A 12,455-nucleotide genomic window follows, 5' to 3' on the forward strand; every position below is an offset into this window, starting at 1 on the left:
GTGTCATCAAGCATTTATACGCGTTGTAGAGAGAAGGGTATGCTGCTAGGTGCATGTTTTATTCACAATTTTTTTTATGAAAACCAGTCAATTTAGGTTCAAGCTGACTGTTCTTAATTTTTGCAAAAATCCGAGGGTGGATTGTCCTTAATTTGTTCTTAAATTAATAGGGTGTAAGGGAGGTGTTCAGGCATTATTTGCCAACAAAGTGAGTGAGACAGCCTTCATTTGACGACAAGATTGAATATTCACCGAAAAGGAAATACACATGGCTAAAAATCCTCGTTTTGAGATAAAATGTTGTTCAAAAATGCATTGAACAGTAACTCAGCCTCAGTCAAAAATGCATTGAACTGTTCCTAATTTGATCTCAACTTTTGACCAGTTTTGATGCTCATATCTATATAAAATTGTTATATATGATAAAAGATATAAATATATAAAAAAAATAAAAATGAGCGTCTGTACAAAATTTTGAATGCGCAGGGTATGCACAGTTGGCAAGCTTTTACCCTTTTGATAAAGGGTGTCGATGTCGACTTTGGGGTCTTTTCTCTCTTTGTGAATCCCCACCTTGAAAGTCAAAGTTTTCCTCTCCTTATGTTTCTTCTCTAAGAGCTTGTTCCTTTAGATCATCTGTTTTCAGGATCTCTATTTCCGCCAGTTGTTGTTTTCACTTGATCGATAAGCTGCTGGTAGCAATTTGCAAATGCCAGCAATTCTGACATTCTATGAACTTGAAATCTTGAAAAAAGGCTCTTATTGCTTCCTCTTTGTGTCAACAAATCCTCTTAGATTGTTAAATCCTGATACAGATATCTGTAACCAGATGATAGTGACGACCCCTTGTCATCTCTCTTCTGAATTTCCTGTTTTGAATTTTACGTTATTTTTATTTACTGAAGCCCCCCTCCAAATAATTGCAGCTTTAGTCTTATGTCCTGTATAACAGTGTACTAAGTGGAAATAAATACAATGAGCAGCCGCCCCCCCCAATATGAATTTCGTTCCCACAGCACTCTCTGACAGTCAGATACCCTGGGCATCAGAGCCACATAAATTAGAGAGCGGAAATAGAAGATAAGTGTACGCTCATTCGCTTCTCTGCTTGGCATTCTGTTTACGCCCTCGAAATTTTGTGGCTCTGGGACCCAGGGTACACGTAAGATTGAACACGTGGCTGAAATAACGGAAACCAGGGTTTGGGTGGTTTGAACCGCATGTATTAGGACCTTAATCGCAATATAATCAGTCTAGGGCATTAAGTATTTGACATTAAGTTAAAAAATTTTCTCCAACGCGGAAAGGCCCGTAAAGCGATCGCCACTTTCCACCCGGGCCAGACCGCCCCTGACCACATTCGTTGCTTGTAATTATTCTTCAGCACAATGCGTCCCTCCCCGTATCTTTAGGCCTATAAAATACCTTCGGGGTACACTTTCACGACAAAGATTTCTAATTTGGAAAGATAGAGCCTTACCAAGAGGAAAGAAATTTGATTCATATCAAATTTCTTTTCTACAAATTCAATTTGACAAACTAAATATAAAACATTCGCACTGTCCTACTCGTGCCATATTAGGTTTTAAACGACAGACAGAAAAATTCAAGAATTATATATCTAAAATGGTCTATATTATTTGGTAATTGACTTAAAAAGTTTTTATTAATTCTATATGAAGATAAAAATTGCAAACACATACTTTTTCAACTCATAGAAACACGACAAGCCACTGCCATATTCCCCCCGTAACTGCGTAAACTAAAAGAGCCATAATTTTTAAAATTCTCTTTAAAAACCCCGAAAAATTGTTATGTGTTGTTGATTTATATCTCCTCTAACTACCTGCATCAGAAAAGGCACTGAAATAGTTGTGAGCCACGAGAAAATCATTCATTAAAACAAGCAATTTTCCATACTGAACCCTATTGCAGCTCGTTTTTTGCCACTATTTAAAATGACGGAAGTTAACAAATTTGCCTCACTCAGCAGTACGTAGCATGACCCGAGTTAGACATCTAGCGCCTTCGGTGCTTCTATATCATTGACCTCATTGGACAAGAAATCGATCAAATCAAATCAAAAACTTTTTTTCAGCAACAAATCAATTTATTACAAGATACGTCATGCTAGTTGTTAAGATACAATCATTAATAACAATAAAGATTACATTACAGGGAACAACATAAGATCTTATATAAGATCAGCTGATGGACACATGGAAAAAACTCATGAAGGAGCTATCAGAGCCATGTGCCCAGTTTGACGCGAAATGACGATAATTTAATATTAGTTTTGTTTGAATAATAACAGTAAGGATAAAAAAATAACAAAAAAGAACCAATGATTGACAAGAAATGTTTTTATTTTCAATATGAGGCTGTTACAGAATGGTTACTACGAAACCATAAAATGGTAAAATGTCAAGGTCACACCATCAGCGGGACTGAAGCAAGTATCATCACATTTCTGTTTCAACTGGTAAGATTGAGATCCCTAGTTTATTCATTTTATGTCAGAAAGAGTTTCCTTATAGAATTTATTAAATCTTGTTTATCTTAAAATTCTATTTCACCATATTCTCGTCGTCGTGTTATAACGTTAGTTTGTCCCTGACTATTGTCTAGGCCTATTCTTCTTAATTTCCATTCCATCAAATCAAATCCTTGCATATACTTAAAAGGTTATCTCAAGATATACCTAGAGAATTTAGAAAATCCATTCAGTGGAAATCATTTGGAAAACAGTAAAAGACGAACTTTGAATTTTATTTCTAAGAATCTATATTTTGCTTTTTGTCACACATTTATACTATAAATGATTTCGAAGCCTGCATAACAACCTTATGACTGCATTTTCTGATTGATGGGGCTGGCAATAATATAGGTGAAGATATGCAATATTCATTGTTTACTTCATTGTAGATCACATGAAAAATGAATACACCAAAAATTGAGAATGCTGTGGAGTATAAGCTAAGAGTGCCAAGGTAAAGTATCAGCCTTTAATTCTGCATTTAAGTTGATTAAACCGCAGTGGTGCAAAAAGTATTGGAATTCAGAAATTAAGTTCACAGAAAATGCTCTGAGTTGGCAAAATTTCTTCACCAGAATAAAACTTTTCATACCAGGAAAATCTTAAAATTGATCACATGGAAGAAAATATACTTATCTTTGACAGGAAATATTATTTATTTTTTGCTCATCAAAATATAAAGTTTCCTTTTGCTGGTATGTAATATATTGTTCTATCTCTGGCTACTACAACTTAGATAAATAAAATGTATCAGAAACTACCAATCACAGAAAGTAAAAATTAAAGCCAGAACGAGAGCTCATAGTGAGCGCATAGTGTAGAATGTTTATGGGAATATTACGTGCAGTGCCTTCACCCAGCAGTATATTTTTCTTTGTGTAGTCAGTTCCCAGAAAGAAAATTATTTTTGGAGCCATGTGTAGTAGTCTTTGGCAGTTGAACACGATATATGAAGCAGTTTTAGCCACATTTAAACAATGATCCCTATCTGCTAGCATAGTTATTTTGCATTTTCTTTTATTATTGTGTTTTGAACAAGATATTTTTTATAATGCGTTTTAATTCACTTTTAGGAAACTTGTTAAAGATTACTATGTCATGAAGCTAAACGCACCAAGGCCTGTTAATTTTGGAGAAATATCTGATGTAAGTACCACAAATGATGTGAAATGTGAAGTTCTTTTTATCTCTGTTTCTAGTAGTTCTTCATGGTATGACATCATAATGTTTACACAAGAAGCAACCCCCCCCCTTGTTGATTAATTTCAACGAGCTGTTGTGTCAAAACCATTCTTTTTTTGTGTCTTATGCAGTCTTAAAAGTGGCCTCTTTAGATAACTGATAGTATATTACTGTTAAAGTTATTTAGAATTCTTTATAGTAAAATGTAAGTTAACCCGTTTTGTGCATTAGGCCTATATATCAAGACATGCCCCAACTGGAGGGGATGATGATTCAAGTGCTGGGCAATCAGCTGGGGCTGGCAGTGAATTTGGCAAAGAATGGAAAGAGGAGATGAAGCGGCGGAGAAGAGGAAGGGTTAAGAAAGAAGTCACAAAAGAGGATATGTTGTATTCAGTAAAACTTTGTGGCAAGAAAAACAAAAGGTATGTATCAAAAATTTATTTTTAATGCCTTTTTTAAAATTCTTAGGCAAATTTTATTCTGCATCCTCTCTCCTGGTTAGAACAGTGTATTTATATGCAAGTCTGGTCCAGTTTATTGATTCCTTTCAGATAGCTCTGATATTTAACTGTTAAAATTTTCTTGTTATTTCTGGCAACAGAATTAGGAATTGCAGCCATGTGAAAAATTGGTTATTGATTCAACGTTTGTTGGCCTGAAGGGAGCCAAATGCAATCTTAAATGAACAGTTTTAGAAAGATTACATGATTTCATGTAATAAAATTATTACCAGCATTCATTGAAGCCCTCTACAATGATGAAATTAATGAGAACAAGGGTGAAATTATTGGTTTAGAATATCTATGTATGAAACAGTGTAAATCAAACAACTTGATTGTTAAGTAAATATATTGCATAGAGCTTGATATGCTGCTAACCCAATCTTGATGAAAGTACTGCATTTTTCGCCCTTAATATATTATCATTGTATATGTGATTTTTCCATATTATTGCCTAAAAATATTTATATGTTTGAGTGTAGAACACACAAATGTGCCTCAAACTATAACTTGAGATTAATCTTTGATTGAAATTCTGACAGAACTAGTGCAAGTATTTCAAGCATTCAAACTAAAGTTTTGCTCATGAATTTGTTTTATAGAGCTGTTTACATGGTCTAGTTTAAAACTCGTATTTTCGTTGCATCAAATTAAACAAAGTTCATATTTTGCCTGCAGTTTCAAAGGTAAAAGAGAAGGAACTATTCTTGAGAACTCTGCTTACTATATTTTGACTCAATCACCAGATGGGGTCTTTGAAGCTGTTCCAATTCAAGCTTGGTACAGCTTCAACCCAACTATCAGTTACAGCACCCTGTCGCATGAAGATGTAGAAAAAGAGTTTGCAAAGCGGGATCGAACCTTGAATTACCACAACTTGATGCTACAAAAGCGAATAAAGGATGCCGGGGAACCAGGCGATAGTTCATTCCTTGGAGATAAAGTAAAGAGCATGCATCGCGGTGACCTGGTAAGCTCTTGTCATAATTTAATTGAATGATGAAGAACAATGGTCTTCTGTTCGAAAACAATGGGAAAATTTGACGTGATCGATTGGTTGCTATGGTTTAATTTCCGGAGAGAAATTTTCGTTATAAATTGACAAGTTTCTAGGTAAGATGAGTTCATTAAAGCTTTTTGAAGAACTGTCTTATACAGCGCAATAAAACAGCCAACAGATTAATTTTCCTGCAACAATTTAACTTGCGGGAGAATGGAACAGAATATAACTGAGCAGTAGGTACTGAGAATTTGCAAGTTTTCTATAGAAATATTAAGGCAACACGGAGCTTTTACGATGCCAAGTTTTTGTTGGTATGCCAGAGGTTTTTTACTATTTGAATTCAATTTTCAGGTTATTCATGACGACGATTTTGATGATGATTACGATGTCCGCAGTGACAAATCGGCAGATAGTGGAGATAATACTACAGGTATGCAGTTTACATCAAGAGCGATTATAACCTCAATGGTATCATAATCTCCATTTAGAGTTTATATGAAGTTAAGATACAAATCCTCTATAACATAGAAACGTACTGCAAGCACTAACTGAACTAATATCAAAACATATTATAATTCTACAACAGTAATACCAGCTTACTAAAACGTATCGGTGACATAAAATGACTGTTTTTCTTACGCTAGATACTGAGTTGTGAAGTCGTTCCGTGTAGTATAGAGCGAATATACTGCATGAATAAAAAATCTTTTATAGACGCTAACAACAACGTATAGCGTGTGTGCATACTCCACAAATAGTTTGCATCATTTCGCTGATTTCATTGTATCCACTTTATTGGAATTATTTCACAAGGCTCTCGTCCTATACAAAAGTTTATTCTTTTTATAGCCAATGAGATGTGTGATGAAGATAAGAACTGATATTTTTTGCAAGCCGGAGTAGGTTAAAGTGTTTATCAAAAGAATGATGATTCAAATCACTAGCTAGGAGAAAATTTGTTGTCTGTATTGTGCGGGAATGTAGATTTATGATGCAGGAAAGAGTCGCTTTTGCTCATTAATTTCAGAACTGCATTTAAATATAAAGATAGGTATGGTTTTTCCAGCTTCTTTGACGATTAAACACAGATCATACTAGCTCTGTGGCCGACGGCCAGCTATAGTGGAAATGATTGGAGCTTTGGAACGGCAGATCATATTTTTATCTCAAAACTTGAATGTTTTGCCCCAGGAAGTTCAAAATAAAAGGCTGTTTAAACCGATAACCCGGGAAGTATGTGCAAAGGAGAATCGTCTTCCCTAGCTATGTTTGGTTACTTGATTGCGATTAACTAAAATTAGTTTTATTGTCCATCTAGACAGCAAGCAAAAGAAAGGAAAAGAGGGCAAGAAGAAAGACAAGTATGTAAGCAAGAAAAAGAAGAGTACAGAAGACGATGACGAGCAGGACTCCGATGAAGAAGAGGAATTCGATAATTTCGAATCGAAAGAATGTGACTACATGTCAGAGTCGTCTACAGGTAAGAGAAAGTCGATTGTATTATCTCAAAGCTAGACGGATAATGGTTTGGAAGGTTTTAATGATGTCATTTAAATAACGGTTTTATCTTACCACATGTTTTTGCTTATCTGATGTCTCATACCACATGTATAGGAGGCACTTTTCAGAAAACGGGGTTTGAATTTTGATGACTAGTGAAAATGGCTAGGAAAAAGGCTAAGGATTTTCAGCAAAGCTTCAATTTTCTAAAGCAAGAATCGAAGTTTAGGCTGTAGTTATGAGAAGCTCTGTCTCTACCTGCTAGTCTCGATCAGAGTCATAAAGACATTACGGCTCCACGGCTGTGAGCCAATGCATAACTTGACAAAAGTATATAAAAGAGGAATTTACCGTAGTGCTTTTTTGGTTCCTGGCACAGCGTAAAGACCAAGCCATATATGATTTTACTAAAATTCCTGTTCTGTGAAACTTTTATTGAAAAAGATACAATTTCTGAGGAAGGCAAATGAGAATTTCATCTGGAGGAAGGCTGAGGCGTTTTCTGAACTCTGGTCTCGAGCCATTCCGTTTGCCGTTGCATGATCCCTACAGTTTTAGATAATTGAATTCGTTCTCTCTTATAAAATAAAGTCAATTTTGTTTTAGTAGTATCTTGGAAAAAGGTATACAGCAATTTTGCTTAAAAAATAACGATTGGTGGCTATTAAAAATACCCATCCATCACACTATTGATCTGTTATTTGTAGGATCCTTACCATAATTGATACATAATGTACTGGCAAGCCGTCAATCAGCCCCTAGATCAATTTGGGGTTATGATTGAGCCTCATTTCAGTAGCAAACTATCCGATCAAGGACGTAGCGTATCCAGCCATTTCATGTTACCTACGGTCTCTTTCAGATGATGAGGCAACATTGCTGGAAGACGAACCCGAACCTGAAACTAACAGAAGAACGAAGGCCAAAGATGATCTAAATGCGTTCACGCTCAGCGATTCTGAAGAGGAGGAGGAGACAGAAGAAGGCCTTACGTCAGCAGGAAAAGAACTAAAGGAGATTCTTAAACGGGAAGAAGGTAACGATGAGAGTAGCTCGGATGAAGATGAGGATATAGACGATGACGAAAAATACTCAAAATCGGCTCTTTTCATGCAAGGTTGGTCGCTTAGTGAAATATTAATGTTTTAGGGTCAGATTCCCTGAGCAGTGTTGGATTAGAAATTTTTCACTGCAACTCTGTCAGTGGTTTCTTTTCAGCTTAATGGTTATGGTTATTTCAGCGCAAATATTTCTCATTCGTCTTTGCTGGACGTAATTTTTCAGGTGCCATCTTTTGCTTTACGTTAGGGAACGATGGCAAAAAGAAGAAGCCTGGTGCTTCTGGAAGTGTATCGGGCTCAAGTTCAAGTAGTCGATCTGCTACACCCACAATGCAAGGTGAGGCTGCACAAGGAACGTCAAAATCAGCAAGCAAATCAAAAGATGGTTAGTACATCGATGTTTTGATATATAATTTCAATAAAGCTTCAGTTCTGTTCTCTTATTTGTCCTTATCAAGTCATAATTTTGAGTTCTTTTTGATTCTGTTAATTTCAGCAAAATCAAAAAAAGATGCCAGTAACAGGTCAACTCCAACACAGCATGGAAGCAAAAAGAAATCTGGTAAGGTTCTGTATATTCTGAATATGATATTTTATATCAAGTATTAATTTTCCTGTGAATAAGTTTATTTGCTATAGACAATTTAAAGCTTGGGTGGTCTTCATGACTTTTTTTAATTTTTTAGTTTTCTTGCAACTTTAAAATAGAAAAAGGGCATGTATTATTATTGGAAGTAGAATATTAGAAAGTGTAACTCGCGATCAAGATTTGGGTGTTGCTAGCGATTCTTTTCTTAGCTAATCAATGTACTTCGCCATAACCCAATGATAAACCTAGACTGTAACCCAATGATAAACCTGGACTGTAGCCAATGATAAACCTTGACTATAGCCCAATGTACTTCGCTGTAACCCAATGATAAACCTGGACTGTAGCCCAATGTACTTCGCTATAACCCAATGATAAACCTGGACTGTAGCCCAATGTACTTCGCTATAACCCAATGATAAACCTGGACTGTAGCCCAATGTACTTCGCTATAACCCAATGATAAACCTGGACTGTAGCCCAATGTACTTCGCTGAAACCCAATGATAAACCTGGACTGTAGCCCAATGTACTTCGCTGTAACCCAATGATAAACCTGGACTGTAGCCCAATGTACTTCGCTGTAACCCAATGATAAACCTGGACTGTAGCCCAATGTACTTCGCTGAAACCCAATGATAAACCTTGACTGTAGCCCAATGTACTTCGCTGTAATCTACTGTTATCTTCTGTACTCAGCTGGCGTCTATTGTACTCCAATCGAACCCAATAAAACGAGTTTTCTCTCAAGTTCTGATGATAGGACTTTTAGAAGCAGGAACGAAGGAATGTGATTTAAAGTAAACGTGACTACTAGCAAGTGCCAAATATCTAAGAATTCATAATTTTTATGTTTCATTTCAATGTCATTCATTTCAAGCAACGAGAAATTTAAGTTAAATTTTTGAATACATATACGTAAAATTTTAGATTTTCAATTTGATATATTTTAATCTTAATTAATGACAATTAATTATGATAACGTTTACATTACAGTTTTAAAATCTCAATCAATAGCAATAATTGCTAATTTAAGGACAGTACTATAATAACCTCATATAATAGATTTAGTTGTTGTTTGGAACTGTTAGAAAAAACTAAAATTGCTATCGAGCTATGGGCCTTGCTTTTTAAAGCATTGCTGATTGGTTTTTGCATTATAGACTCATTATCTCGCAAACGACCAAGTAGCAAGGATGTCCTTGATGATACACCGCCAAGCAAAAAGGAGAAGATGCAACATAAATCGCTAGGTATTGAAATGTTGTTCGATTTTTTCGCAATAGCAACTGCAAGAACTTTATATTACGTTTTCCACATCATATTAATTAACGGAAAAAAGTTTGCAAATTTGAAAAGGAAGAAATTTCATAGGAATCAAAGAAAGAATCTATTTCATTTAATGTTTGAAGTGCAATTTATAGTGACATGATTGTCATAGTTTTGGTTAAAACTCGCGTATAAGAAACTTGTTAGAATTCTACTGGCTGGAATTCGAAATTAGGCCCCCATCTGGTAAGAACCAATTTGGCCTAAAAATTGCAATAGGTTGTTATTTGCAGATCGCTAAAATTAAAAGTCAAGGCTTTTTCAAATTTGTTTGAGAAACCGGAATGTTTCATGTAGATTGTACTGAAGATGAGAGAACAAAACCACAAGGATTGGATTTATTTTAATGTTACATATTTATACGGAAAATATTTGTAGCATATACGGAAAAGTTGTTTATTCAAGAATAAAGATTATAATTTTCAACAAAACGCTGAAAACATAATTGTATCGATCATGAAACGAACAAAGAAAAACTCAAAAACATATAAAGCCTCATTATCCGTGCAACCCTCACTAAAAGAAGCTATTCAGACTGAATAATATGCAAGAATCTTCTGTAAGGGGGGGGGGGGGGGGGATTTCTTCAGTAACAAGAAAATCGTTTTGCTTGCTTTTCTCAGTTCAAAATTTAGGGTCTGACTATATGGAAGTGGGCTGGCCTGGTAGATGAGCTCGTATTACGTATAAAAAGAGCAGTCGCGACCAAGTTGGCCAACACAGCTATATACGCCAGCACATTACGTGAAAAGGCGGTTCAAAAATTAAAAGGGCTATCATCTTGAATACAGGCTGTAGAAATTTATCAGAAATATCTACCGATCAATATAGCCACAGGTGTTAAGATAGACTTTCCTTCGGAGGCTTATGCTCTAAGTTTCACAGCAACACCAGCAGCAACAACAAATCTACTAATATTGTCAGCTATTTTGATACTTTTGACACATCCATGAGAACAAAATGTGCGTTTTCCATTGCGTATTTTCGGCTCGCTTACCGGACTGGCCCATTTTCCTGTAATGGCAACTGATTTCTTTTGTACAATAGACTATGCAAGTTAACTGAACCGTTTCCCGAGCCAGCCTGTTTCCTAAGCCAGCTAACCTCATATAATCAGGCTGTAATCCATGGCTCCTCATTTGAAATTTCTGTATATGTGCCCAGACTTAAAGAGCCCATTGCATATTTCTTGTCCCTAAATTTAGTAATTAAAGGTTATATTCAAACAACAGTAAACATATGATTACAATAACAGATATTTAAAACGTAGACCTATTCAGGAAAGGTTACTAAATTCCCAAAATTGAGATGTGACTTATTTCTAAAAAAGTTCAAATTGGACTGTAATCATATTTCTTTCAAAAAGTAATTTTTTCTCAATGATAATCGTCTCATTCTAGCCAATATGTCTGGAAAGAAAGGAAAGAAGCCAGGTGAAGGTGAATCGATGGCTGCCAGTGACAGTAGCAAAGAACCTTTGGCTATAACGGAGTCAACAATCAGACGTTATCTTGCACACAAACCGATGACAACTACTGATCTTGTAAGAAAGTTCAAAACCAAAAAAACCGGCCTCACTAAGGAGCAAACTGTGAGCACTATCGCAGCTATTTTGAAGAGGATAGGCCCAGAGAAACAACACATCGATGGAAAATTGTATCTTTCGATTAAGCCAGGCAAGAAATAGATGTTTTCGAGGAATTCGTCTATATAAATTAGGTAGAATTAGGGTGCACTATAGCAGTGTCCCATTCCTTAATCTAACACTTACTGAATTTTGTGCAAAATGGCTTTAGGTGTCCATCTATTCTGTATTTTCTGTCGATCCATAAATTTGTTATTCTCTACATCGATCTCTAAAGGTTTTGAAATCAAGAAGTGAGTTTTCTGCATCAGGGCCCACGACACTGGGAGAGGGGGGCTAAAAAGACCTTGATCCCCAACGTTTTGCCAAGTAAATGATTTGGATTCACCCAAATTTTCGTATTAATAAACCTGTATTAATACCGATTAAACAAATCCGACGAATAAGAATCAACAGCGCCAGCAATTTCTCTGCATTGCTGCCCCTTCCCATCCATGTTTAGAATCGGCAGTACGGGCCCTGTAATGAATTTCAGTCATGTTAATAAAACTATTTTTAACCAGAAGAATATAGATAACATAAAAAGGTTCATTGGCAGTCCAATTTTTCTGAGGTTATTTCCATTCTTGAGTACAATCGTATCCTGGAAATGTTCGCAAAACGTAAGGGGTTTTTTAAAAGTGATTTAACATATATAGAATGCAAATCAAATTCCTACAAAAGCTTTCCTCCCTGACCCCTGCTACACATGGATGCAAATTAAAAAGGATTTTTTCGGGAGGGGGGGGGGGGGGGGAGCCAGGACAAGTGAGACCGGACAAGTGAGACCGACTCGCGTCGGATGGACTTGCCTTTTAAACAAATCTAAGCTGATGAACAAAACGAAAATGTATAAAAACTACGTTTGAGGAAATGCCAAGCGACACTGTGCTTTGGCAATATTTGGAATTCATTTTTCTTGAACTGTGTTGGTCATTTGATACTTTGGAGAGGATTTATTGACACCAGAAGACCTATTTCCCTACTATTTTGCTCGACTTGTTCTTTTGGGGCAACTAAACAAATGCAGAACATAAATGCACGAAAACTAGTAGTAAAGGTCTTTTGGATAGATAGGACACAGCTTTGAAGGGGTGTAGCGTAAACGATAATAAAAGATACTGGTTT

General features: G+C 35.9%; 1 protein-coding gene across 1 annotated transcript; it reads left to right on the plus strand.

Moving 5' to 3' along the window:
• The first annotated feature begins 2,340 nt into the window (after positions 1-2,340).
• On the plus strand, positions 2,341-11,540 carry LOC135694588 (general transcription factor IIF subunit 1). The gene is made up of 12 exons (XM_065213393.2): positions 2,341-2,482; positions 2,926-2,990; positions 3,610-3,682; positions 3,950-4,143; positions 4,900-5,191; positions 5,576-5,654; positions 6,543-6,704; positions 7,587-7,841; positions 8,033-8,170; positions 8,282-8,347; positions 9,538-9,627; positions 11,104-11,540. The coding sequence occupies exons 2-12, from the start codon at positions 2,938-2,940 to the stop codon at positions 11,388-11,390; spliced, it is 1,689 nt and encodes a 562-aa protein (XP_065069465.2). The 5' UTR covers positions 2,341-2,482; positions 2,926-2,937; the 3' UTR covers positions 11,391-11,540.
• Positions 11,541-12,455: the final 915 nt, after the last annotated feature.

This window comes from Rhopilema esculentum, chromosome 8 (genome assembly GCF_057945365.1).
Source record: "Rhopilema esculentum isolate cy_ngs chromosome 8, ASM5794536v1, whole genome shotgun sequence".
Lineage (NCBI taxonomy): Eukaryota > Metazoa > Cnidaria > Scyphozoa > Rhizostomeae > Rhizostomatidae > Rhopilema > Rhopilema esculentum.